This window comes from Drosophila rhopaloa, unplaced genomic scaffold (assembly GCF_018152115.1).
Source record: "Drosophila rhopaloa isolate 14029-0021.01 unplaced genomic scaffold, ASM1815211v1 contig_197, whole genome shotgun sequence".
NCBI lineage: Eukaryota > Metazoa > Arthropoda > Insecta > Diptera > Drosophilidae > Drosophila > Drosophila rhopaloa.
Genome location: NW_025335080.1, coordinates 228,474 through 256,453, shown reverse-complemented (window position 1 = coordinate 256,453; position 27,980 = coordinate 228,474). Strand labels below are relative to the sequence as shown.

Here is a 27,980-nt window from a genome sequence, read left to right as displayed (position 1 = left end):
ATGGGATGCACTAATTTTTCATAAAGACTCTGCTGTCCGGCTTGAAGAGTGGTTGCGGCTCTTTGTTCCTGTTAGTAATGTTACTAACGTTCTTTGCAGAAAAACCATTTTCTCACTCACTGTTCGGGTCATAGGGCTGATGTACGGATAATTTACGGTGCATCCGAAGTATGCCCATATATTGTTAGACATTTATTTATTGTTAGACTCCCCGCGTTCAGTGGGCCCAATGTCCAGTTTTTAAGTTTAACCTGGTTTCCCTTGTAACCGATCGATTTAAATTACTGTGCTGTAGATAAATTCTATGTTAATAAAAAACGTTAAATAATGAAAACTATTTATAACCGACACAAATTTTAATTTACAGATTATAGCATGGTGAACTTCATTAAACCTTTATACCTTGGGACTGAACGGGAATTTGCTAATTTATACGCGAATCCAATAAAAAATGGTCAGCATAAAGATTCCAGTAAAAAGGATATTACGGTAATGAAGCAGCGATCGTATGTGCTACACAAAAAACTATCTAAGTTTGTTCAGGTAACTACCGTTTAAATGATAACAAAAAATATAAATTTTTAAATTAATTAAATTTTTTTATTTTTGGCAACTAAAGCATATCCAAAACAAGTTCAACAACATTTTTAAAACTTTTGGCCAGTAGTTTGCTGTGAATGGGTAGTTGATATTTTTTATCGCACCAATCGTCTTCAATCCATTGTTTCTAAATTGTTTATCTTGTAAGGAAGTTCTTGGGCTGGGATATTGTGCTCAGGGCTCCCAGGGTCACTTAAAACAATTTATTTAAGTTCAAGGACTTAAGGGAGGGGTCGAGATAAAAATGACCCTATTCAGATCCGACAATCGAGCAGAGTTCCGTCGTAATCCACGGCCACTACGCGCTCCGGGACCGGCAATAGCTTCGGATGCGACAAGCGAGTGCAAGACTCCGTCGTAATCCTTAGCCACCACGCAAACAGCAAAAAAAAAAAAAAAAGGAAAAGAAAGGGGGTTTTCCTAGATGAGGCAAGAGAAAATAGTTCCCATTCCCCTCCTACGTTCACTCACACACGAAACACGGCAGGCGAATAGCTTTTGGTTTTCAAATACTTTGTTTTCTTTATTTAAGGTTGTTCGAGGGGTGTACAAAGCCTCCTTGTCACGCCACTCCAGTCTAGTCGTTTTCAAAAAAATATATCGAGAAAATATATAGTGGACGCTTTCGTTTCCGCCTACAGCAAATCCAGCCAGTTGATTCCCCATGCCTCCGCAGCAGGAACAGGGTCGTACACTCCATCAACTTCGCCACTGTCGGTTGACATGGTATCACACGTTTTTCACGCACTTGTCAAATTTTCACGGCGGGGCGGTTTCCCGCTTGAGGGCCGGAGCTTGACTGACTTCTGGTAGCCTAATGTGCTCCTCTTATAGTAGCCGGCCACGTGTCCACCGCGTTCGGGACAACGTGGGAAGCGAGATAGGAGAAAAAAAAATTTTGCGCAGCCACACATAATTATATTTTCTTTCCCGTTTCCCCAGGAAAAATTTTTTCCAGCGTGCTCCGGGACCCGACAAACGAGCTTAGCTCCGTCGTAATCCACGGCCGCTACGCGCTCCGCGACCAGCAATGGCTTCGGATCCGACATGCGAGTGCAAGACTCCGTCGTAATCCTGGGCCACCACGCGGTTTCGTAGAGGGAAAATGATATATGAAGGAAAATTCTGTGTGTGTGTGTAAAAAAAAATCCTTTTTTTTTTTGGTCTGACCTTAGGGGGTGGGTGTCTATCTCATGCTTCTTTACGCCATATACCCCAACAAAAAAAAATTTTATTTTTCTTGAGAAAAAAAAATGATATATATTTTTTTTTTTTGAGGAAAAATTATTTAAAAATTTTCCGCATCCTTGAAGTTTCTGTTCGGTCGCCATGTAAGGAAGTTTTTAGGCTGGGATATTGTGCTCAGGGCTCCCAGGGTCACTTACAATAATTTATTTAAGTTCAAGGACTCAAGGGAGGGGCGAGATAAAAATGACCCTATTCAGACTCCGTGGCCGGAACTCACAGCGGGTTTGGATCCGACAATCGAGCAGAGCTCCGTCGTAATCTCTACCCGCCACGCGCCTCGGAACCCGCAATGATCCTTGGAGCCGACAAACGAGGCTAGCTCCGTCGTAATCCTTGGCCACCAAGCGGTCCGGCAACGATCGACAGAAACAGCAACAAAAGAAAAGGAAGGCGGTTTTGTGGGCACTGTCACCCAGAGATGCCGACCATGGGCCGAAACCTGCAGCGGATTTAGATCCGACAAGCAAGTGCAAGACTCCGTCGTAATCCTTGGCCACCACGCGGTCCAACCACGATCGGCAGAGAAGGGGGGTTTTTCCTAGATGGAGGCAAGAGAAAATAGTTCCCAATCCCCTCCTACGTTCACTCACACACAAAACACGGTCAGGCAAATAGCTTTTGGGTTTTCAAATACTTTGTTTTCTTTATTTAAGTTTTGTGCAAGGGGTGTACAAAGCCTCCTTGTCACGCCACTCTAGTCCAGTCGTTGTTTTCAAAAACAAAAATATATTCGGAAAATATATAGTAGACGCTTACGTTTCCGTCCACAGCAAATCCAGCCAGTTGATTCGCACACTCCATCAACATCGCCACTGTCGGTTGACATTGTATCACACGTTTCACGCACTTGTCAATTTTTTACGGCGGGGCGGTTTCCCGGGTTTTTGTCTCACGATTTTAGTCTGGCACGCGCGAAGCCTCAAGAGTAATTGCCTTTCCCCTCTTTGATATCGGCGCACGCACCCCATGCATTGCGTCGGCGTTGCTGCCGCTGCACTTGCGCTTCGGCAGTTTCCAGGCAGAATAATTTCCCCTTGCTCGAAAACATCGGTCGGGTTGGTTGCAATTTGGTTCGATCGTGCGACGAAAAGCTTGTGTGTGTGTTGGCTTTGTGCAGGTGTTCAAACTGTTCGAAGAGGGCGAGTGCGTGTTGGTTGTACTCAGGCGTTCGATGGTTCAAATGTGTGCAGCTGCTGATGTTCGAATTGTGTGTAGAAGAGAGCGAGAGCGTGTTGGTTGCGCTCAGGCGTTCGATGGTTCAAGTGTGTGCAGCTGCTGATGTTTGAAGTGTGTGTAGGAGAGAGCGAGAGCGTGTTGGTTGCGCTCAGGCGTTCGATGGTTCAAGTGTGTGCAACTGCTGATGTTCGAATTGTGTGTAGGAGAGAGCGAGAGCGTGTTGGTTGCGCTCAGGCGTTCGATGGTTTAAATGTGTGCAGCTGCTGATGTTTGAAGTGTGTGTAGGAGAGAGCGAGAGCGTGTTGGTCGCGCTCAGGCGTTCGGTGGTTCAAATGTGTGCAACTGCTGCGTTGGCTATTAAAAAGCTAAACTAAAAATATTCCTACATGGCTACAAAATCCTACATGGCTACAAAAATCCTACATGGCTACAAAGTAAATTGTGAGGGCCGTTCTACGGTTCCTCACAGGGTGGAGGTGGTTCAAGCAAAGACCAATATAAACTCTAAGATGCGTAACGCCCATACATTGGTTTTGCAATATGCAGCTCGTTTTTTGGTGGCGACGAAAATTCCGCTCTCTCCGCTCGCACAAAGTTGGGAGCGTAAAAATCTAAAAATAGAATTGCACGAATAAGAAAGTGCGTATGTGTGCGTATTTGTTCCAAAAGACGATTTTCGTCCAGAAATCATTTCTGGACTAAGAAACTAATTGTGTGTCAAAAGAACTTATATGATTGAACAGGATGATTATTTAAATTGCATTTATGTAGATATGGCAATGAAGCTTGATGTAAAACTTTTTTATATTCCTTAAAAATTAATATCTGCATTTTTAATTCATAGTTTCGTTTTACATATTTAAATTAAAGCTGAAAACAAAACTTTTAAATCAAAACAAATAAAACTGGCTTATTAAATGTAACACTTTTTCAATAAAGTTTAATAGATTTGAATATAATATGATTATTAAACAAAAACAAAGGGAACTATATTTAAATTGAATATATTTAAATATATTTCGCTTTTTTTTTATCCATGGCTGTTTTTATTAACTTTAAAATGGAAATATTAAATTTAATTTTTTTTCAAATATTTTAAACTTTGATCTAATGACTTAAAAAATTTTAAGTAAATACGAATAACATCATATCTAATATTATCAACCTGCATTTTAATCTATTCTTATTTACTCAAGCAGTTTGATATGTTTTGTGTTAAAAGGTATGTTTTTATAATTAATTTAAATATATAAAACGAAACATTTAATTTAATTTGCAGATATTCATTTTTATTTATCCGTCTTTTTTTTGTATTATTATTATTATTATTATTAATATTATTATTTTATAAAAAGTTAAACTATTTATAATAACACGAATTGAATGCTTAATTATAAAACTAAGCTACAGGATATCCTATTTATATTTAATATTACGTACATACATATTTATAACTTTTTTCCAAGTTGTCGAAAGCGTTTTGTTATATTTTTTAGAATGTTTTTTCGGTGCCTTTTTTTTTAATTTTTCAATAAAATATTATTTATTTATTAGTGTCGCTTACAATTCACCCAAAAGCGCGCGTTTTACAAATCAAATTAAAAGGCACAAAATCATTTAACCAAATTTAATATTCATAAGAAATACTAAAAATGGGTAATTTTTATAAAATGTATATATAATATTTAAGTATGTATTTGTATATTAACTATTTTAATTATTAAATAGTATTTTTAATATATTGACTACTTAAATTATTTAAACCTTTTTGTTTCCCATTTGGGTTTCTCTTTTTTCTAAATAATTTAAATAGTTAATTTACAAATATTTATGTAAATTTAATTTATATTATGATAATAATTTTATATAATGTTATTATAATACGTATAAATTAAAAATACCACATATTTTTTAATCCATATATTTAAAATACAATAAATATAAAAATATTCATCCTGTTCAATCGCAAAATTTCTGAGGCTCCTAAAAATTGTTCACACGTCGCATACTGAATACCCTAATGACAATTATTCCAATGTGAAGTCATGTATGAAATAAATTATGTTTTTTTTATACTTAGAAATATTTGGTCATTTATACATTCGAATAATTAGTAAATAAAGTAAATATAAAGGCAATACAATATAAGTATTTTTAATAATGTTATAATTTTAAAATATAGAGTATATTTCGACAGCGCGCTGCAGCGAATTTCTTCGCTTGTGAATACATGTGCACACATACATTCGTCAGCTGTCGCAGTATGCGCGCAAAAGAGCGGCTGGCTTTAGAGCGCTCTCTTGCTGGCTTTTGGGCAGAGAGCGAAAAGCCAGTTGAAAAGCCAGCACAAAAAATTCGTGTGCAAAAAAATCGTATGGCGTTACGCATCTTAGAGTTTATATTGGTCTTTCATTCAAGTGTGTGCAGCTGCTGATGTTCGAATTGTGTGTAGGAGAGAGCGAGAGCGTGTTGGTTGCGCTCAGGCGTTCGATGGTTCAAATGTGTTGCGTGCGTTGGCTATTAAAAAGCTAAACTAAAAATATTCCTACATGGCTACAAAATCCTTCATGGCTACAAAATCCTACATGGCTACAAAATAAATTGTGAGGGCCGTTTTACGGTTCCTCACAATCTAATCGATTAATTATATCATCTGTAAGCTACCGATTCTGAACAAATTTTGTTTATAAATTGTTCAATAAATCGTTTTTTCTAAGAAACGTTTAGCATTTGTTTACCCTTGCAGAGAATACTCAAATTTCAGTCAGCAATGTGTTGAAGGAGCATGCTCTCACTCTCGTTCTTTTGCATGCTTTCAGGAGTTTAGTCGCCTATGAACTACAGTGATCTCAGTAGCAGCAATAGCACAATAATAAGAACAATTTATTAATAATTAAAAAACAAATTTTAAAACAGCGTCGTGGTGCTGGACAGGAGACACCAGCAGCGCAGGGGGGCGCCCAAGGAGATGAGCAAATAGAACTTATCTTTTTCACTTTCAAGCCACCATGCAGAGAAGCTTTGGACCAGTGGCATTTTTAAAAGGTGCATGTTCCTTAACTCAAATTAAACACTACCTTATTGAACTTTATATTTGCCTTATAAAGGGAGTTTGGCAGGCAAGCCCGAGCTCAGCATTCTACTACGATTCAAGTCAATTCTGTCGACACGCAGTCAAAGTTGGTTTTTATATCCTTGCAGAGGGTATTATAATTTCAGTCAAAAGTTTGCAACGCAGTAAAGGAGACATTTCCGACCCTTTTAAGGGGGTCTTGGAGCACGAAAAAAGACTATTTTCGTGAATTTTTTAAAAAATCTTACGACAATTTCACAAATTTTATTTATTGTACATTAATGTTTATGGTTTGACCTACATTGTGTAAAAATTTGAACCAAAATTTTTTGAAATTGAGCCGTTGAGGTAGGCTTGAACTTGACCTCATAAAAAATTGTGTCCTTGCGGTAGGCAAAATATCGCCGTCAATTTTTATTTGAAATCAAAAAACTAAAATTATTCTGATAGTGTATGTGTCTCGCTTGTCCTCTACGAGCCATTTTTTTTAAAATTAAAAATTTAATTTTTTGTACCTCTTTTCATAAAAAGTGTAATTTTTTACGTAAATGTTGACCATATTTTGGCTTATAAAATAAGTTGTAATTAAAAATTTAAAAAATCCCTCCGTTAAGGACAAAAGAATTATGTCTAAAAGAAGTGTGTTTAAAGTGCCGCATCTGCCCGACGCCAGAGCCCGAATTGCCCGTTGTGACGTTCGACGCGCTGGGCTTTCTCCCATTCCTACAGTTTTGCTTCGATCGACTTGAAATTTTCAGACAAAATTCCTGAAACTTTGTACTATTATATAAAAAAGTTTGAAAAAAATGAATTTTTTGAAGTGTCAAGACACGGATAACCCCTTAAAGTATATAAATTCTTGATCAGCATCACCAGCAGAGTCGATCTAGCCATGTCCGTCTGTCCGTCCGACCATCAGTTTCAAGGCTATCTGCTTTTCCAAAAGTTGTCTTTCTATTGCAGGTAGTATATAAGTCGGAACGAGCCGGACTATATCATATAGCTTCCATAGGAACAATCGGAAAAAAAATGCTAAAAAATTATAATTTTATTGTTTTTAATATTTATTAGGATTTGGTAATATTTAAATATTATGGAATTACGTTTTTAATTAAATTAAAATCAGACGTCTATATCATATAGCTCCCATAAGAAAATCGAACAATTAAAAAATATGTAAATGAAAATAAATACAAATTTATTTATCTGTTTTTCTAATTATCAAAATATTCCTTTTGTCAAAATCGGACAACAATATTATATAGCAGCCATAGAAACGATGGCAAAATCCAGTGCAAAATCGACATGGCTACATTGTTATACCCTTGCAGAGGGTATTATAATTTTGGTCAAAAGTGTGCAACGCAGTGAAGGAGACATCTCCGACCCTATAAAGTATATATATTCTTAATCAGGATCAACTCCTGAGTTGATTGAAGCATGACCGTCAGTTTCTATGCAAACTAGTCTCTCAGTTTTAAAGATATCGAATTGAAACTTTGCACACACCTTTCTTTCCTTTGCACGCAGTATATAAGTCGGGATCGGCCGACTATATCCTATAGCTGCCATGTAACTGAACGATCGAAAATGCGATAACTTTGTTGTTTTTTGAAGTTAGGAAGTTGGGATTTTTTATGAGTATTAAGAATGCATCATATGAATAATTGTGGGATAGTACAAATTTAGATTTATTAATACGATTAAAATAACTTTAAATGTTTACCGAGACCGACTTCTAAACCGCAACCACACTTTATACGACTTTAACTTTTTTATAAAATTCCTCGACGACTTCTCCCTATTCTTCACTTCTGTCTTGCTGCACTCTCGACGACTTCTATATCGTCTACCACTCGATTGTTTGCCCTTTTTGTCTTCGATAACCTCGATTAAAAATAAATAGGGCTATTCATAAAATAAATTTAATACTAAAGCTGGACTCTCCTGATACTTTCGACTTAACTATAGGGTAAATAACTGATACTAACTTTACCAATCCTACAATAGGCCATCATGAAATTTTATTCGCCCCTGAATGAACTCCACTTTTTCATGTATTCAGCTGCTGTAGTTGTTATTTTTGGTCCCTCTTGGTTTCAAATTTTCTCGACCTCGTAACGTCCATGTTTCATTTTCTTTGTGTCCTTATAGGGTCCGAAGAACTTAGGTCTGAGCTTTATTCCTACTCCATATTGAGTTCGCTTTATTCCCACTAGTTCACCTATATCGTACTCTGTTTCAATCTTTCTTTTTTCATTGAATGTTTTCCTATTTTCCTGTTGTACTTTTTCAATATTTTCCTGAGCTTTCCTCCTTATTTCGTTTCATTCATCAATTAGTTCGTCTATTTCTATATCCTCGCAAAGCTTTCTAATGTCATCATCATATTCATTCCTGTAAGAATTTTAAAGGGAGAATATTTCGTCGTTCTGGGTCGTGTGTCATTGATAATTTGTTGGGCTTTATCCACGTGACAATACCAGTTTGCTTTGTTATTCTGACAAAGTTTGCTTAGCATCGGTATGACGCTTTTATGGATCCTCTCAACCTGTCCATTACCTCTCGGCATGCCTGTTGTTATCTGCAGCAATTGGATTCCCTGGCTACTGCAATAGTCCTTGATGTAAACGCGGTGCCTCTGTCATCTGATTTCCTGCTCTGTGTTGAACGGAAAATTTAAACTCCTGTAAGTACATAGCCCATCGGGCGACTCTTGGTGGGACATCGTCTTTTTTCATCGTCATCGCAAATGCCACGCAATCGGTAATTATTGTAAAATGTATTCCCAACAGATATATACGCCACTTCTTAACGGAATTGATGACTGCTAAAACTTCTAGCTCATACGCACTGTATTTCTCCTCACATTGTGTAGTTTTCCTGCTCATAAATTCTACTGGGTGAAATAATTGGTCTTCTGAGTCTTTTTGCATGAGAATTCCTCCAAATCCGAATTTACTCGCGTCTGTGTGGACTTCGGTTATATAGGATCATATAGTTTTAAAACTGGTGCAGTTATTAATAAGCTCTTCAGATTCTCGAAGCTGACTAAGCACTGATCGTCTAACTGAAAGTTCCTTCCCTCTCGCGACTTGTCTGTCTTACGAAGTATATCACTTAAAGGTTTCGCTGCCAGAGCATAGCCTCTCATGAAACGACGCAAATATGATGTTAATCCCAAAAATCTTTCAAGTGCTTTTCTGCTTTGCGGTACTGGGTAGTTAACAACAGCTTTGACCTTATCCTCTGTCGGCGCGATAGTTGCGTTTTCAATTACGTATCCTAGGAATGTAATTTTCCGCTTCAAGAACTGACCCTTTTCCCACTTGATACGCAGCCCTGCCCTAGATGCTACTTGCAATACTTCTCTTAATACCAATAGACCTGTATCCTCATCAATTGTTGGTATTATAATGTCATCCATGTATACGACAATTTTCTTCGACTGTATCAGGTCTCTTAGTACGGCTCCTACATAGCGACAGAATACTGCGGGGGAGTTGCTTATACCGAACGGGACATGTGTAAACTCATATTGCCCGTTGTGAGTTAGGAAGGCAGTAAATTTTCTGGACTCTGCTTCGACCGGTACGTGAAAAAATCCGTTGGCTAAATCTAAAGTAGTAAATTTTTGAGCCTTGCAAACGATCTAGCACGTCATCAAGTTTCAGCAAATACGTCCTCAGTGGATTTTGCAATGAATCTGACTCCTTTTGTACTGAACAATATGTCAACCTTCTGTAGTATATTATTGCCAACAATAGCCGTATACTCAAACTCTTCTTGTTTAACTACGTGAAAAGTTATTGTAAAGCTTATATTGTCAACAAAAACGTTTAAGTCAAAACATCCTGTGGTAATCAGTTCGCCTCTTCCAATGCCTTTAAGATGCTTGATTTCTTTTCTGAGTTGCAGCCTGTCGAATTTGTTGAACACATCTTCTCTCATGAGACTTAGATCGCTGCCAGAATCTATCATTGCGGTAAAGCTAGTATTCTGTGCGCTGAAGTTTTTGAAAATTAGGCCTTCCTTTGGGGATTTATCCTCAATTACATTTGTTGCTTCCTTCTTGACCGTGGACGACTGTTTCACTTCTTCACACTGCTTAGCAATATGGCCGGTTTTATAGCATTTGTAGCAAATTACTTGGTCAACGCATTCTTTAGCGAAATGTCCTTCCTTTCCGCATTTGTAGCACTTTCTGGTCGAACTACTCTGCATTTTCTTAACTTGCTTCTGGTTATGGTGAGAATTAGTTTTTTTTCTTCTTTATTTACAGCATTTCCTCTTATTTTCTCATAGATTTATATTTCAACTTTAAGCTCCTTTACGGTTTTAGCTCTATACAAGCCGGCTTTGTTTGCTTTGCTGTTAGGGACTCCTTCAATAAAGTAAGATACTAAGCTTTCTTCTTCTAGCTTAATAGGTTTGCTTAATTCCATTAGACTGTACAAATATTCTAGACATGTTTCTGTCACTTTTTTCTCCCTAAGTCTTAATATTTTGTGGACATCTGCCGAACACAACTGCTTTCCAAACTCATTTTCCAGCTCGGACTTAAGTTTATTCCAACCTCGCACTCCTGTCAAACTTCTAATGAAAAGCTTAGCTGCTCCACTTAAAAGTTGTTTTGCGTAAATATATCTTTGAAGGTTATCCCAACCTACAGTTATAGCTACATCTTCAAATTCATTAAGCCAATGGCTTATGTCTTGCTGATCTGATCCTGAAAAAGACGATATGCTATCTTGGACATCTCTCAATGTAAATCTCGAGCTAATGCTGCTCATAGCTTCATGAAACTCAGTACTGTGTGATCCACCCTCGCTTACGGTTTCATCCTCGTCAACATCAACAGTATGTGCCACCTCGAAATGATCCAAAAGTCTATCTTGCAAAGTGCTCTTCCTACCATCCGTATTCAAGCCCAACTCACTCAGCTTTTCCCTCAGAGAAGCTACTGTCATCGATAATATATCTTTCGAGTCCATGGTTGCGATTAAGATGTCGTTTACAATGCTTTGTTTAACTACAAAAGAAAGGTGACTTAATTTCGAATTCTATTTTAAATGTAAATAAATGTTAAGGAAATGCAAAGAAAATACTCAAGTTCAGCTTGCAGGACAGGCTGGCACGGCTTGCAGCTCTTCTAGGTAGTTGCAGCTCTTCTTGGTAGTTGCAGGTCTTCCAGGTAGTTGCAGCTCTTCTGGGTAGTTGCAGCTCTTCTAGGTAGTTGCAGCTCTTCTGGGTAGTTGCAGTTCTTGTGGGTAGTTGCAGCTCTTCTGGGTAGTTGCAGCTCTTAGAACTTCTTCGAGCAGTACGTCTCTGGAAACACCTCTTCTGCTGATTCTTCTTGGGCAGAACTTCTTTAATAGTCCTTGTAGGACTTTCTCTGGTAGCGCCTCTTCTAATAGCATTCTTCTGATAGAACTACTACTGGCCGTCCTTCTCTGGTGGCTCCACTTCGAACGTCTCTGATGCTCCTCTGCTTATCCTTGTGGTTGTAGCCTCGTAATGTTAAGCGCACCTGCGACTTTGTAAAACACGGCCGACTCCTTGCTTTTGACTTAGCTGTCGTTCAGCAGATTTTTTAGTCTCTTTTTGAAATATTTAGCTCGTGTTTCAAAAAACGTCACAGCTCGTTCGCCAATTTTGAATTCAGTCGTTCTTCTCGCTGTTATTCTCTATAGTGGTGTGGTCTTCAGTTTATTCTACGGTTGTCTCCTTCTCTCCTGTGTTCATCTTATGTTGCAAAATTTCCTACGACGTAGCATCCACTTAGACAAGTAAATCTTCTTGGCTTGCAAATAAATCTGGCGAGTGACGCTTCACGTGACACACACATATGAAAATTTATTTCACCATAATTTTCAAGGTTGCGTAAAGAAAATTTTGGAGTGGTTTTCAGCGTTAATAAGCAGTTTTGACTTTTAAAATTTTGGTCTTTTGTCTAGGATCAACACTTGCGCTCTCACTTAATCGTATTTTCTATGTTAACGCATACAGGGTTCTTTTTCTATTTTTGCGACTTTCCCGGACGAGCCCCCATTAAATTTGTGAGATAGTACAAATTTAGATTTATTAATATGATTAAAATAACTTTAAATGTTTACCGAGACCGACTTCTAAACCGCAACCACACTTTATACGACTTTAACTTTTTATAAAATTCCTCGACGACTTCTCCCTATTCTTCACTTCTGTCTTGCTGCACTCTCGACGACTTCTATATCGTCTACCACTCGATTGTTTGCCCTTTTTGTCTTCGATAACCTCGATTAAAAAAAAAAGGGCTATTCATAAAATAAATTTAAGCTGGACTCTCCTGATACTTTCGACTTAATTATAGGGTAAATAGCTGATAGTAACATCCTACATAATTTTGGAGAATATAATTTACAGAATATTCTGCAAGGGTATATCAACTTCGGTTCCGCCCGAAAGTAACTTTCCTTTCTTGTTATAATTTTTTTTGTGCATACGGGAACGTTTTATGCAAAAAATTAAGGTTTTGGTCGCTAGAATTCCTACAAAAGTATCTATTTCGGAGAAGTAACAATTTTTGTATGAAAAATCAATCGTTCAAGTACACACAAAATTCATCACGAACAGTAAATTCTTAATACTCATAAAAAATCCCAACTTCCTAACGTGAAAAACACCAAAGTTATGGCATTTCCAATCGTTCAGTTATATGGCAGCTATAGGATATAGTCGGCCGATCCTTATGAAATGGTAGATCGGATTGATTGGCCAAAAATAAAAGCCATAGAAGATCCCAACTTCCTAACTTAACAAACACCAAAGTTATGGCATTTCCGTTCAATCAGTTATATGACGACTATAGGATATAGTCGGCCGATCCTTATGAAATTTGGTAGGTCGGATTGATTGGCCAAATATAAAACCCATAGGAATCCCAGCTTCCTAACTTTACAAACACCAAAGTTATGGCATTTCCGATCAATCAGTTATATGGCAGCTATAGGATATAGCCGTTCCGACATCTATACTGGGTGCAAAGGAAAGAAGGGTGTGTGCAAAGTTTCAATTCGATATCTTTAAAACTGAGAGACTAGTTTGCGTAGAAACAGACAGACGGACAGACGGACATGGCTATATCAACTCAGGAGGTGATCCTGATCAAGAATATATATACTTTATAGGGTCGGAGATGTCTCCTTCACTGCGTTGCACACTTTTGACCAAAATTATAATACCCTCTGCAAGGGTATACAAATTTAAATACTATACCCCCCTTTACAAATGAAATTACATTCTCCGATGCAAATTCAAAAAAGTGTTTAATCATCTAAATTTTCCCCGCCGAATGTTAATGTTTACTTTAGGCGGACCGAACTTTGTTTATAAGCTGCAAAAGCCGGAGCGCAAAAAGTTGATTGTGGGTTGATATTTGTTTATACTCTACAGAAGATTAAAATTAATATGACGGTGGGAAATGAGGCTAAAGATATGCAAAGGTTTAATTTCATTTTTATTTTTTGGCACTTTTTATAAAATTTTTTGAGCACGCCCCACAAGGATGTATCACAAGGATTTTTGGTGTATTGTCAAATTATTTCTAAAGATCCCAAAAAAGCGGGTAGCGGGTACTTATTCTTGGGCAAATAAGATATAGGAGACTCTCGTGTCTGTCACGGCCGAGATAAGTTTTGCCTAAATATTTTCTTTTATTTTTAATATCAATAATAAGTTTAAATACATTACCAAAAGCATTATTTAAGGGGTTATCCGGGTCTTGAAGCACAAAAAAAGGCCTATTTTCGTGATTTTTTTTAAAAAGATCTTACGACAATTTTACAAATTTCATTTATTGTACATGTATAAGGTTTGAACAACTTTTTGTAAAAATTTGAACAAAAGATATTAAAAAATGAACCGTTTTTTTTTTAAGCTTGGTTTTTGTTTATTGGATCTTCTCTTTATAAGTCTAACAATAAGGTTGCAAATCTTAAAATAATACATTATCTAACAGTTTAATTTTAACTTAAAAGAGACAAATGGTCTTAATAATTAGCGCTGAATGCGAAGGTCGTTGCGACGAAGACGAGAACTGCTGGAAACTCGTGTGAGGGCTCTCGCGAGATGATTTGGATGTACTGATAGCCTGTTCTAGTACTTTGTTATGATTTGTGCTATCTCTTCTCTGACGAGTGATATATGAAGGTCCCTGTGAATGTTTACATTCCGTACGTACCACGATGCCCCGGTGATGGTTCTGAGAATTTTTGATTGAGTTCTTTGCATTATATCCACACTGCTGTTACTGGCATTCCCTCACAACTGAGAGCCGTACATCCAGATTGGTTTCAAAACGGTGTTGTATAGAAGTATTTTATAGTACAGGCTAAGGGGCGAGCGTCTATTGATAAGCCAGTGGAGGCTGTTGGCTTTGAGCTTTAAATGTGTTCTTTTGGCTTCAATGTGGCTGCGCCAAGTAAGACGTCTATCGAGGTGTACGCTAAGATATGTTACTTCATTTGCTAACGAAACCACTGTGTTCTTTAGAGTAAGTGGAGGGCAGTCTTGCCTGTTAAGTGTGAACGTTACGTGTTTGCATTTTTGTTCGTTAACTTTGATTAGCCAGTCGGATAGCCATTTCTCCACTGCCACCAGGTGTTTAGCAAGTTGCGCGTTTGCTAGCTTGGGGCATCTCGAGCGGCTTAGGGTCGCTGTGTCATCAGCAAAAGTGGATGTGGTTAGTTGCATGCTCGTTGGGATGTCCGCAGTATAGATAAGGTAGTGTGTTGGTCCAAGCACGCTGCCTTGAGGAACTCCTGCTCTTATGATGTAGTCATTGGACAGGCAGCATTACATCTTACTGAGAATTTCCTGTTGTAAAGGTATGACTTCAGAAGTTTGTGAGTGTTGGCTGGGAGCATTTCTTTAATTTTGTGGTTCCATGTTTTTCTCGAAAACCGAATTGATGCGTCGGGAATTTTTTGTGTGTTCTGAGATATGGGGTAATATGTGCCAAGAAGCATTTTTCGTGATATTAGGTCGCATCTTGAAGATTTTTTTGGGTTGAGTTGTTCGTTTATGATTTTAAGTAACTCATGTAGCCTAAATACAATAATTGGTTTATACGTAGATGTGTCGATATCTGATGTTGCAGCCCGTTTGATGCTGTATTGGGCTGAAATACATTTTGAAGATGTTTTGCAAATCTGTCGGCTCTTTCTCCGTCGCTGCGCGTCCAGTTGCCTGTGGATGTCCTTATTGGCAATGCAGATTCGATTGGTGCGCAGAGTGATGAGTGTGCTCTCCAAAGTGGGAACTTGGAGCTCATTGGGGATAACTGCTCTATGTAATGTTTTTGGGACCTTTCTTCTTCATGACGTAATGCAGCTGAGAGCCTCCGTGTAGCGCCTTTTAACCTTTGTTTTGCAGATGGTGATCTGTTGGATTGCCAGTCTCGCCGTGAGCGTCGCTTCGCTAGAACAAGCTGTTCTATTTCAACGTTCGTGTATCTATGATTGTACGATGTTTTTTGCGTTTGTGGAGTTGACATGCGAGCTGCTGCGACCAAGACGGATTCAAGAGTGTTTGTGGATAAGTTGATATCAGCTTCGTCATTCAAACGTGGATTCAACTCAATATGCGAACTTACATATTTTTTTGTACTTAAGCCAATTGGTTTTATTCGTTGTTAGTCTGAATGGTTTATCTACCGCAACTGGATGTAGATTTAGTAGAAGGAGTACAGGCGAGTGATCAGACGATAGATCTGATAAGGAGTTGGCGCCTATCAGGTTGCGTGGAATGTTTTTTATGACTGCAAAATCTATCAAGTCTGGCAGTTTTCTGGGATCTGTTGTCCCAGGTGACACACAGTCAAGCTTGTTGCTTGCTTTTATTATTGCATTGTACAACTGCGTTCCCTTTGGAGTCACAAGTCGAGATCTCCAGTGCGTATGCTTGGCATTAAAGTCTCCTGCTACTATAGATTGTTCGCTCAGAGAGTTGAAATAGTCCATGAATTGGGATTCGGATATTGTAATCCGAAGAGGACAGTATATGGGGGCAAGCTTTAAAGAACGGTGATCCATCTGTACATCTAGAGATGTAGCTTGCATGTAGTTAGTGGCGAAGCTATTGTGGAAGCAGTGCTTAATGCGTTTTCTAAGAATCCCAGTGCCTCCTTTCCCGTCTGGGTGATTCGTGTTGTAGAAGATGTAGTCTCGAATTTGGAAATTGTATTTATTTGTAAGATGAGTTACTGCGAGTAGCAATACATCGATATGGTTATTATTAAGGAATTGAGTTAACTCGAGTTTGCGCTGTGGTCACTCTTTGGTGTGTACGACTTTTCAGTTCCTTGTAGTCTGGACAGCCCCTGTAGTTAGCCGTATGGCTACCTCCACAGTTTCCACACTTTTTGCTGCTGGGATCCCCTTTATTTTTTGTGCATTTGTGGGAGTTATGAAGGTCTCCACAAGCAACGCATACTGGACGAAGCGTGCAATAAGACCTTGTGTGGCCATATTCCTGACCATTATTACACTGCACCGACCCATTTCTTTTATGCGGCTCTTCTACAGTTATTCTGCGGTGTAGTAGAAACTGGAGAGTAAAAATTGGATGCACTTCATTTTTTTTTCATAGGCTTGGATTTGGTCTCGGGTTCAAGTTCTACCTTGAAAAGAGGTTGAGGCTTTCTTTCTCTATTCAAAATGTTAATAAAATTTTGTAACTAACTTCCGTATTAGTCTGAACTTTTGTCTCGTGAATATTTCGCTTTGCTAATGGAATTATGTGCAAATTGTCTGGTCCGATTAGATTCAGTATCGAGTTTACGAGAGCATTAGAACTTTTCTCTCGAATGTAAATCGGCGGCGGCTTAGGCTTTTTATTATCCCCTACGATGTATTCAGGAGGTATATCATCGGATTTATCTGCCAAAATAGCAAATCTGTTTCCTTCTATGGGCTTCTCTATTGTAGATTGTTTTGAGGTGCCGCGAGTTTTTTTTTAGCAGAATTACCAAGTCTAGAGTTCTGCGGGCTAAGCTTACGTTTCATTTGTATGTAGCGATCCATACCAATTTGTACGGCCGAACATTGTTTTGAAGAGAGCGCGCTGGTGTAAGTGCTGCATTATTTGCTTGCACAGCAGATTCCTGTTGTAGTTGTTGTAGAAGTTGCCGTTACAGTTGCTAATGACGTCACTGTACTGGTGACCGTGGCTAAGCAGGTTGGCTTGAGGGAAGGGTATGGGGTTTTATCCAACAAGAGCCCTTGAGAGCAAGAGTGCGCCCTGCCTTGCGATGTTGGATTAAGTTCATTACTCGGGCTTGGGGTTATTGATCGCGGTTGGTTAGTTTTTGTTGGGTTTGCGGTCGCGTTGTCTTGCATTGACACGATTGAATGGTATGCGTTGTTTGGTTTCAGAGAGAGCCGACACTTGTCTTGCTGACGATGGAGCACCGTATGAGTGTTGAATTCACTCATAGCTTAATGTTTTCTTCTTGTTTATTTACACAAAAAGTACGAAGTTAATCGCACTGAGCGTCTTTTCGTCCACTGTGTATTGTTGTTTAGAGCTTGCACTGCACTATGCTTTGATTTTATTTAAATTTTCGTTGCACGATAAGAAGACAAAAAAGACATGTCTGCACTCGCCGACGTTCGCGACGTTCGCGAACGAAAGGCTTGAACTTAACCACACCAAAAATTGTGTCCTTGCGGTAGGCATAATATCTCCGTCAATTTTTATCTGAAATCAAAAAACCGAAGTTTTTCTGGTAGCGTATGTGTCTGGCTTGTCTTAGAACGAAGGATTATTTTTTAAATTAAAAATTGCATTTTTTGAAGAGTTTTTCATAAAAAGTTTAATTTTTTACGTAAATTTTGGCCATATTTTGGGTTATAAAATGAGTGTAATTGAAGATAAAAAATCTTTCGTTCAACGACAACAAAAACATGTTTAAAAGAAGTGTGCAATTTTTTTTATAGTTTATTGAACACGCCACACAAGGATGGACCTTGTTTTCGTGTATTGACGAATTATTTCTAAAGATCCCAAAAAAAAATCGGGTAACGGGTGCTCCATTCTTGAGCAAATCAGGTGTGGTCATAGCCGGTCAAAAGTTAATCAAGATGTGTTATTACAGAAGGCGACCGTGTCTGTCACGGCCGAGAATCCATAAGTCTGCCGGGTTTCGTCTGCGGAGACGCCGTCGACCCAGTGGTGTTGCAAGATGTCTTGCCAGACAGTTTGCATGTGTGAGCAAACGTTCCCGGTATCGACTTGAGGATTTGCAAATCGTTTTTAAGAAAACTACCGACTTCAAAAAAGTGGTTTTGAGAAAAACGCTTTTAAAGTGCCGCATCTGCTCGACGCCAGAGCCCGAATTGTCAGTTGTGACTCATTCGACTTGCTGGACTTTAAATTTCTGACATTCCTAGTTTTGCTTCGATCGACTTGAAATTTTCGGACAATATTCCTTGGCACTGTACTATTATATAAAAAAGTATAAAAATGAATTTTTTGAAGTGTCAAGACCCGGATAACCCTTTAGGTCATTGGAGTTCTGGTTTGCTTAATTTTAATAAATGGATTTACGATGTTACAAAAGGAAAGTTCAGAATCATTTCATATAATTTAAAAATTTTGAAACTTTATAGCGGTGATGTAATATAATATTTCATTTTCGCTAACTAAGGCTCCTTAAGTAAATAATATTGCCTTTCTTAAATATTCCACTTCTGTTTTTATTTATTACTCCATGTTGTAAAATTTTTTTTTTATCTAGAATTAAATTTGTTTCTTTCCCCGTGTTTTTTTTCTCATTAAATTCTCACCAATTGTTAAAGAAATTTATTTCTAGAATTTATTTATTTTTTTTATTTTCAATTTTCTTTACTAATAAAAATTTTGAATAGGAATCTATGAGTATTTACTACTATTTACTATGTATATTTGGCTATTAGCATAAATGGCTATTATCCCTCTGCTAAATGGTATTGGAGCTTCCGTCGTAGATATTTCTGAGGAATGCCTATTATATTTATTTTGATTACAGAATTTTCAATTTTATGTGTATTGTTTAGTTAGTAAAGCTTTCTTTTAAGAGGTTTTAAATTTCATAAAAGTCACCAGGTCAACAATGTTATCAGGTCGACTATGATATACAATATTACGTGGTTTCTTACTCCATTATATGTAAATAAAGTTTTCAAAACCACTTTCTGCAGAATACGAGGTATTTTGATCAGAATAGAATTATTGTAAATTATAAATCCGAATTTAAAATAACGTGTATGCAACTACGTTAGTTGTTCCTGGATTATAAATAACTGTCGGTGTAAAACTTTCTATAAAAAAATACTTTTAATCAGCGATTGAGAAGGATAATGGTTGATTATCAGTTTGAATTTAAATTCCAATTACTCCATAATTTGGCTAAAATTCATTATTATTAGTTACGTAAGCTTGTTCTGATTTAGTCAAGATTTTAGAAATAATGGTTATTGGTTTTCACTTGTAAGATAATACCGCACTCATTGCTACTTCCGAAGCATAGGTAAATAAATAAATAAATAAATAATTTAGTAATAAGGTTTTCTTTGCTTTATAAAACCCTTCACAGTTGGATCATCACTCTGTATTAACATTATTGATGACATTTTTATACCCTTGCAGAGGGTATTATAATTTTGGTCAAAGGTGTGCAACGCAGTGAAGGAGACATCTCCGACCCTATAAAGTATATATATTCTTGATCAGGATCACCTCCTGAGTTATATCAATGTCTGTCCGTCTGTCCGTCTGTCTGTCCGTCTGTCTGTTTCTACGCAAACTAGTCTCTCAGTTTTAAAGATATCGAATTGAAAATTTGCACACACCCTTCTTTCCTTTGCACGCAGTATATATGTCGGAACAGCCGGGATCGGCCGACTATATCCTATAGCTGCCATATAACTGATTGATCGGAAATGCCATAACTTTGGTGTTTGTAAAGTTAGGAAGTTGGAATTTTCTATGGGTTTTATATTTGGCCAATCAATCCGACCTACCAAATTTCATAAGGATCGGCCGACTATATCCTATAGCTGCCATATAACTGATTGATCGGAAATGCCATAACTTTGGTTTTTGTTAAGTTAGGATGTTGGGATTTTCTATGGGTTTTATTTTTAGCCAATCAATCCGACCTATCAAATTTCATAAGGATCGGCCGACTATATCCTATAGCTGCCATATAACTGAACGATTGGAAATGCCATAACTTTGGTGTTTTTAAAGTTAGGAAGTTGGGATTTTTTATGAGTATTAAGAATGCATCATATGAATAATTTTGGAGAATATAATTTACAGAGTATTCTGCAAGGGTATATCAACTTCGGCTCCGCCCGAAGTTAGCTTTCCTTTCTTGTTTTTTTGATATTTTACCATTGTAACCTTTCAAATATGTTGGTAAAGGTTTGGCTTTTAAAACAAAATTTTGAACAAATTTTGTATAATAGCCTGTGAGGCTTAGGAAACTTCTTAGTTTCCGAATATTTTTTGAAAGCGAATATTTTGCAATTGTGGAAATTTCGGCCGTGTATCTCCCACCCAATGAACCATGGACCAGTGTGGGATTCGAATCCCTGTTCACCGAGCTTGGAAACAAATTTGTTGCTGGAGGTGACTACAATGCCAAACATGCATGGTGGGGCCCCACGAGTGGCAACCCGAGGGCCTACTCCAGAAGCAAACTGTTGCAAGAAGTAGAAGCGAATAGCCAATACCAGATTGTTACAACCCACAAATTACACCATCAGCAATTGATTTTTTTGTTACCATCATCGTGGTGCTGATATGAGAATTTTCAAGGCGCACTTGGATGAGGAGTTGGACCTCGACATGGAAATTCAAGAGGAGGAGGATATTGACAACGCCATCAATATCTTCATGAACCAGCTAACACAAGCTGCAACAAGAGCTGCTCCCAGAAACCGACAGCATGCGAATGAACAACGACAGCTTCAGCTTCCTCCTGCAATCATCGAACTCCTCCGAATTAAGCGCAAAATCAGAAGATGGTGATGCTCGAATCCAGCAGATTCACAATAGATTGGCCAATCGTCTTCACAAAGTGCTGGCCCGCAGGAAACAAATGCAAATTGCTACTTGCTCGATAGCTTAGGGACGGATGCTTTTACTAATTACTCCCTGTGGAAAATAACTAAAAGGTACAAGACGCTACCCACAACAAAGTCTGCTTTTAGGGACCCTGCAGGAGGCTGGTGCCGCACTAGTCGTGACAAAGCAGAAGTGTTTGCTACAATTTAGAGCAACGTTTTAGGCCACATGACGCCAGAGAGCCGTCGACGAATGATTGCGGAGTCACTAGAAACCCCTTTTCAAATGGCTTAGCCAGCAGATCCTGTCACGCTGGACGAAGTTAAGCATCTAATTTCGAAAATAAAAGTAAAGAAAGCCCCTGGCGAGGACTTGCTGGACAACAGGACCATCAGACTATTTCCAGATCAAGCTTTGCTATTTTTGGTCCTCATTTTCAACAGCATCCTGCGTTTTCCCAAACCGAGAGCTTGGAAGTCGGCGAGCATCATTATGATACTCAAACCAGGAAAGCAACCATAAAATGTGGATTCGTACAGGCCTATCAGTCTTCTTCCTTCTTTAGGAAAAATAATGGATTTTAAACAGAATGCTGAGTGTTGAGGCTGTCATCCGTGCGATTCCCAAGTTCCAGTTTGGTTTCCGCAGACAGCATGGCACCCCAGAGCAACTACATAGAGTTGTCAACTTTGCGCTGGAGGCCTTGGAGGAGAAATAGTACGCGGTGGCGGCTTTCTTGGATATCCAGCAAGCTTTTGACAGAGTGTGGCATCCCGGACTTCTTCACAGAGCCAAGAAATTGCTAACACCACAGCTTTTCTTGGTAATAAGGAGCTTCTTGGAAGGACGCTAGAACTAAGTTAAATCGCATGTCCCGGCTACTCTCCGCTAAAAACAAGCTTTCGCTGATCAACAAGGTTGGAATCTTCAAGTGCATTCTAGCTCCGAGCCTTTTCTACGCAATGCAGGTGTACGGTATCACTGCTAAAACGCACCTCAACAAAATGCGGGTACTTCAAGCCAAGACGCTGAGGAGGATTTCAGGAGCTCCATGGTACATGAGAACGGCGATAAAATTCGGGCGATTGCACAAAAATACACGGAGAGGCTTGGAGGGCATCCTAACAGCCTAGCTAGGCGACTAACGCCGAGTCATCGCATGAGAAGAGTGACTGAAACGCCATCATCCTCAAGACCTGCTGGCTCGGGTCTTGACCTAATGATTACCAGCAATGCTAAACTTAAATTTCTCGCATATCCTTAGGCTCAATTTATATAATTTTTCTATAATTTATATTTATTATGTGCTGCTGATATAACTAATTTTTCTGTATATTATTTCTGATTTGTTTAAGTTGCCCAGTTAGGTAACAGTGCATCTATCTTTGTCACCATTTCTTTCACAATAAAAAAAAAACAAAAAAAAAAAGATTTTTTCATTAGTATCTGATTAAATCCGGATTCGATACATATGGTTGAAAATAATATCTAGCTTTTTCCAAAATAAGATAGAATTACTGCAGGGTCTTGCATTCGATTCCTGTTAGGTATCGTACTCTCATTTAATTTTTTATAATCAATGACGAGTCTTAAATTATAACTTCCGTCTTAATTTTTTCCCTTCCTTACAACTATCAATACTGATGAATTGTAAGATCGTATTAATTCATCTGATAGCATTCTAATGATTTCGCTATTTGCAAAGTCGATGGCAGAAAAAACATTTTTCGACGTCGGCTGGCTCAGGATTTAATTTCCCAATTTTCTTCTACTTACAGTTATTCGGTTTCTTAATTCGTTGTTTTCGTCGTAATATGTTTCAATTATAAATTAATTTAAAGGAAGAATTTTTTTTTTCTTTTCCCAGATTTATTACCGAATATCAATTTATCTTCATACTATTATATTAAATTATAGCCTTTCCTGTATTTATCGTATTTTTATGTCATAAAAAATATGTTATCATAGTTATCATATGATAATATTTAAATATTACGCAGTTGACACTCTTTTATAAATTGGGAGCTCACTTTTATTAGTATATTTTCCTGTTCTTATACTATATTCGAAATCTAGACATTATGGCATCAACATTTAATACGGTTGTATTATGAGTTAGTTAATCACTCGCGATTCCTGTAATTTTACTTCGAAATATTGGTAAGGCTAAGTAATATCTGTTACTTCCCCAAACATATTTTCCGCTGATTCTCTCCAGTTTTTATACCCTTGCAGAGGGTATTATAATTTCAGTCAAAAGTTTGCAACGCAGTGAAGGAGACATTTCCGACCCTATAAAGTATATATATTCTTGATCAGCATCACCAGGAGAGTCGATCTAGTCTGTCCGTCTGTCCGTCCGTTTTTACGCAAACTAGTCCCTCAGTTTTAAAGCTATCTGCTTGAAATTTTCCCAAAAGTTGTCTTTCTATTGCAGGTAGTATATAAGTCGGAACGAGCCTGGTCGGGCCACTATATCATATAGCTGCCATATAACTGAACGATCGGAAAAGCCATAACGTTGGTGTTTTTAAAGTTAGAAAGTTGGGACTTTTTATGAGTATTAAGAATGCATCATATGAATAATTTTGGAGAATATAATTTATAGAATATTCTGCATGGATATATCAACTTCGGCTCCGCCCGAAGTTAGCTTTCCTTTCTTGTTTGTTTTTGGGCAATTAGTGTTTATTTCACTTTTATTATTTCTTATTACTTCACTTTTATTTTTACAGCTTCTTTGTTTCTTTAATCTTTAATTCTTTTGTATTTATTTATATTGGTGTAACTTTTTTTTAACTGCTTCGGTTTCGGTTTAGTTAAAAACTTTCAGTTCGCTTCGCGAGTGCACTTGTATTAAGAAAATAAAACTTTTCAACATTATTTCGGTGCTGGCTTGTTGTTATTCTTTTCTATTGCCTCCCTTTTAAGTTTTTCTTCGGCGTTGGGCGCTGTTGGAGCGGCACACACTCCAACGGTAATATCTCTCAGAGGTGGGTAATATCGGAGTTAATCGGTGTTACGCTCCTGCTCTCTCTCATTTCGATCTATCTCGTTTCATCAAAAAGTTCTTGAGTTCTTTCGGATTTTTTGTCCGCTATTGTTGCACAGTGGTCCGAGTGATAATGGCTTTCTGTTCATTGAAAAATTGCAAGAAAGTTATCTCGGCTGGACAGCATTCGCTTTCAGCTCAGCTGCCAATCCTAGGCGCCCTCAAATCGTCCTAAGATCGGGGACAAAAAGTGATTCAGGGGAATTGGAAAATACCATTAAAGAACCAACACCAGCGCCCTGCACATCCTCTTCGGCCCAAAAACTAGCCTCCTCATTTCTTCTTTCCTATCAGAATACAAGAGGCTTACTTAGTAAGCTGACTAAATTGTACTCGGATAGTTTTTCCTTCCCATGTAATAGTATTGTGTGTACAGAAACCTGGTTAACGCCGGATATTGTTTGCTCGGAAATTTTTCCGGTACAATTTAAAGGCTTGATCGTCAGTCCAGACAAGGAGGTGGAGTCTTGATTGGTGTCTTGATTTCGTCTTAATTACTAACTTTAGAAAAATTTAATGACATCGAATTCCTAGGTATAAAATTATCGTTTCCCGGTAGTTTTATATATATTACTTGTTCATATATCCCACCATCATCTGAGTTCTCTATTTACGCAAATCACCTTTCCGTTATTCAGTCCATTTTCAAAAAACTGTCGGATCGAGATCAAAACTGTAATAATTCCTTTAGCGCAGCATGACTTCTAACATGGATCTTAAGTTATCTTTGTGGTAGGACTCAACGAGTCCTCTTTAAAAGCTCTATCTCTAATTTGTTCCGAGTTACTTCAGGCGTCCCACAAGGAAGCCACTTTGGTGCACTTCTTTTTACACTATTTATTAAGGATCTCCCTCTAGTCTTGACAAAGTCGCGTGTCCTCATGTACGCAGTTGACATCAAGTTATGCCTGCAATATAACGTAATTTCCAGTAGTTCAGACTTACAATCGGACCCAAATGCTTTTCAAACATGTCGTCTTGAAAATCTTTTGGATTTAAAGTGTAAAGTAATGACATTTTTTTTTTTTTTTTTTTTTTTTTTTTTTTTTTTTTTTTTTTTTTTTTTTTTAAAAATTCCCAACCACTTATGGAACTAATAAACAAATTTTTAAATTCAATTATCCAACGGTTCCACTTATGGGATTAATAAACAAATTTTTAAATTCAATCTGAGCTACATTGCCTTTGCCTTTATTTATGATTCTGCCTTCGCCTTTTTCATTAACTTCGAAGGCCGCGCTTGACCGTTCTGCTAAGATAAATAAACCTATAGTAAAGTAAACAACAGCTTCCGTTCGAAGCCAAACTCTCACGTTCAAAGACAAAAGTATTGCGTTCCAATTTTTAATCAAAATTGCATCGGTCAGCATAATTGAATTTCACAACGAGATGCGACAGTTTCAGCATAAGCTTTTATTTTAAACAAAAATCAAAGTTCTAGAAGCTTAAAAAAGAAAAGCTTCTGGCCGAGGTTCGTTGGAGAAGATTTTAGAATTAAGGAGTCAGTCTTATTCGGATTGAAACCGGGATCGGTCATAAGAAATAATAATAAGTGAAAGTGTCTTGATGTAATAAAGAGTTAGTGAATTAAGGTCTGCACCAATAAAGTGAAATTAAAAAATAAAATTTATATTTTTTTAATCAACCAATACGATCAAATTTAATTGGCGCCCAACGTGGGGCTGTGTCATTAAAAAGTTCCAAAAATAAAAATTTAATGAAAAACAAAGTTAAATTAACAACGGAACTCGCGCAGCCAAGAACTCAAATTTTTATTGGAAAAATTAAAACATCCAACACCAAACAGTGATCGTGTAATGGAAATCAATAAATGAAATAATCCATTAAGTTGATTAGTTGGTGGACTGAAGATCTAAATCTCAAACATCAAGAACACTATAAAAATAAAATAAATCCGAAAACCGCTAAAACCGCTAAAACAAATAAAACTACAAAACCAACCAAAAACAACAAGCAAATAATCAGACAACAATATAACCAACCAAAGACAAATTGAAAGGAAGGGCTGTAGGGCAATCCCTCGCCAACACTGGAAAAAATTTTTTAATCTCTGTCGACAACAAGAAGAACATCGCATAAATTGAAGGAAGACCCCATCGGACAGTATCGTGAGGATAAATATAATTTTACTTTAATTAAGGAGTTTGAAAAGAAAATTAATTTAAGACAAGCAAATTTTTTATGAAATAACAGTGAGAATAAAAAAGAACAATCTGGAAAATTTAATAGATAGTTTCGGTGAATTAAATTTAAAAATGGCAACTGGAAGTTCAACTAATTTTTCTGCAGGTGGTTTAGCCACAGCCAGTAACCTAACTGTGGAATTAATTAACAGATTAATTAATGTTCAATTGAGCGAAGTAAGCAAAAAAATAGATGGTTTGGAAGAAAAGTTAGCAACAGACGCAAACATAGTAGAGGACTATAAAATTCAAGAAGTTGACCCAAATATAAAATGTGAAACCACTCTTGAAGTAATCAAATCATTACCGAATTTCACCGGGGAACCAACACAATACGTAGGTTGGTGAGAAGCTGCAGAAACTGCAATGAGCCTTTATAAAATTCAGAGTCAGCAGTATTTTATCGCGTTAACAATTTTACGAAATAAAATCATGGGATCAGCCCACGACGCTCTTACCAATCATGGCACTGTTCTAAGTTTTCAAGGAATTTTATCTAGATTGGATTTTATATATAGTGATAAACGACCAATCCATATTCTTGAGTCCGAATTAAGTATCCTTAGACAAGGTAGAATGACAGTTACTGAATACTATAATGAAGTTAATAAAAAAATGACTTTACTAATAAACAAAACTATAATGACATACGGAAAAGATAACGTAATTACCAAAGAAACAAACAAAACAATAAGGAGCAATGCTCTACGAATTTTTATCTCTGGATTAAATGGTCCGATAGCAGAAACCCTTTTCTCATTAAATCCACCGGACTTGCCCAATGCGTTGGCAAAGGTCCAGGAATTAGAGTCAAACAATTTCCGAGCTCAATTTGCAAACAGATACTATGGCTTTAAAAATGAAAATAAAAATCAGGGAAATAATTTAAGATTTAATTCTAAACAAAACACTAATACTAAAGGGAACGGAAATAATTGGAATTATAATCAAAATAATAATTGGCCACAGAATAAGAATTTTTGGCAAAATAATAATCAGAATACCAATCAAAAAGAACAACCTGTCGAGCCAATGGATGTAGATTCATCGCTCCAATTTCAAAATAAGCCCAGAAATAATTGGCAGTCAAATAATAATCGAGGTAGATATAATAATAATTATTATCAAAACAATAATCGCACAAACTATTATCGTCCAAATCAAACCAAAGAGCAAACTCAAGCTCAAAAAAGGGAACTAGAAGGAACAGTTAATCAGCCTGCTAATAAGGTAACAAGATTAAATAATATCAATGAAGATCATTTTTTAGATCAGACCCCTACAGGGGAATGCCTTATCTAAAAAGAGTGGACAGAAAAACTAAGAAAGAGTTAAATATTTTAATAGACACGGGAGCTACGGCTTGCTATATAAAGAAGGGAATTTTTGAGAATAAAAATGAATTATCTATTTACAAAAAAGTATCTACAGTTCATGGGTATTCAATTATTAAATATTACCATTATATAAATATATTTGGAACAAGACATTTGTTCTATGAAATAGAAGGATTGGAATCTGACCTATTAATTGG

At 37.3% G+C, this 27,980-nt stretch overlaps 1 protein-coding gene across 1 annotated transcript in view; it reads left to right on the top strand.

Annotated features, from left to right (window-relative positions):
• Positions 1-371: 371 nt before the first annotated feature.
• Positions 372-27,980, top strand: part of LOC123037680 — a 42,504-nt gene continuing 14,895 nt past the window's right edge. The window contains exon 1 of the mRNA XM_044459367.1: positions 372-543. Within this exon, the coding sequence (XP_044315302.1) occupies positions 376-543 (168 nt within the window). The 5' untranslated portion in view covers positions 372-375. The remainder of the gene's footprint in view (positions 544-27,980) is intronic.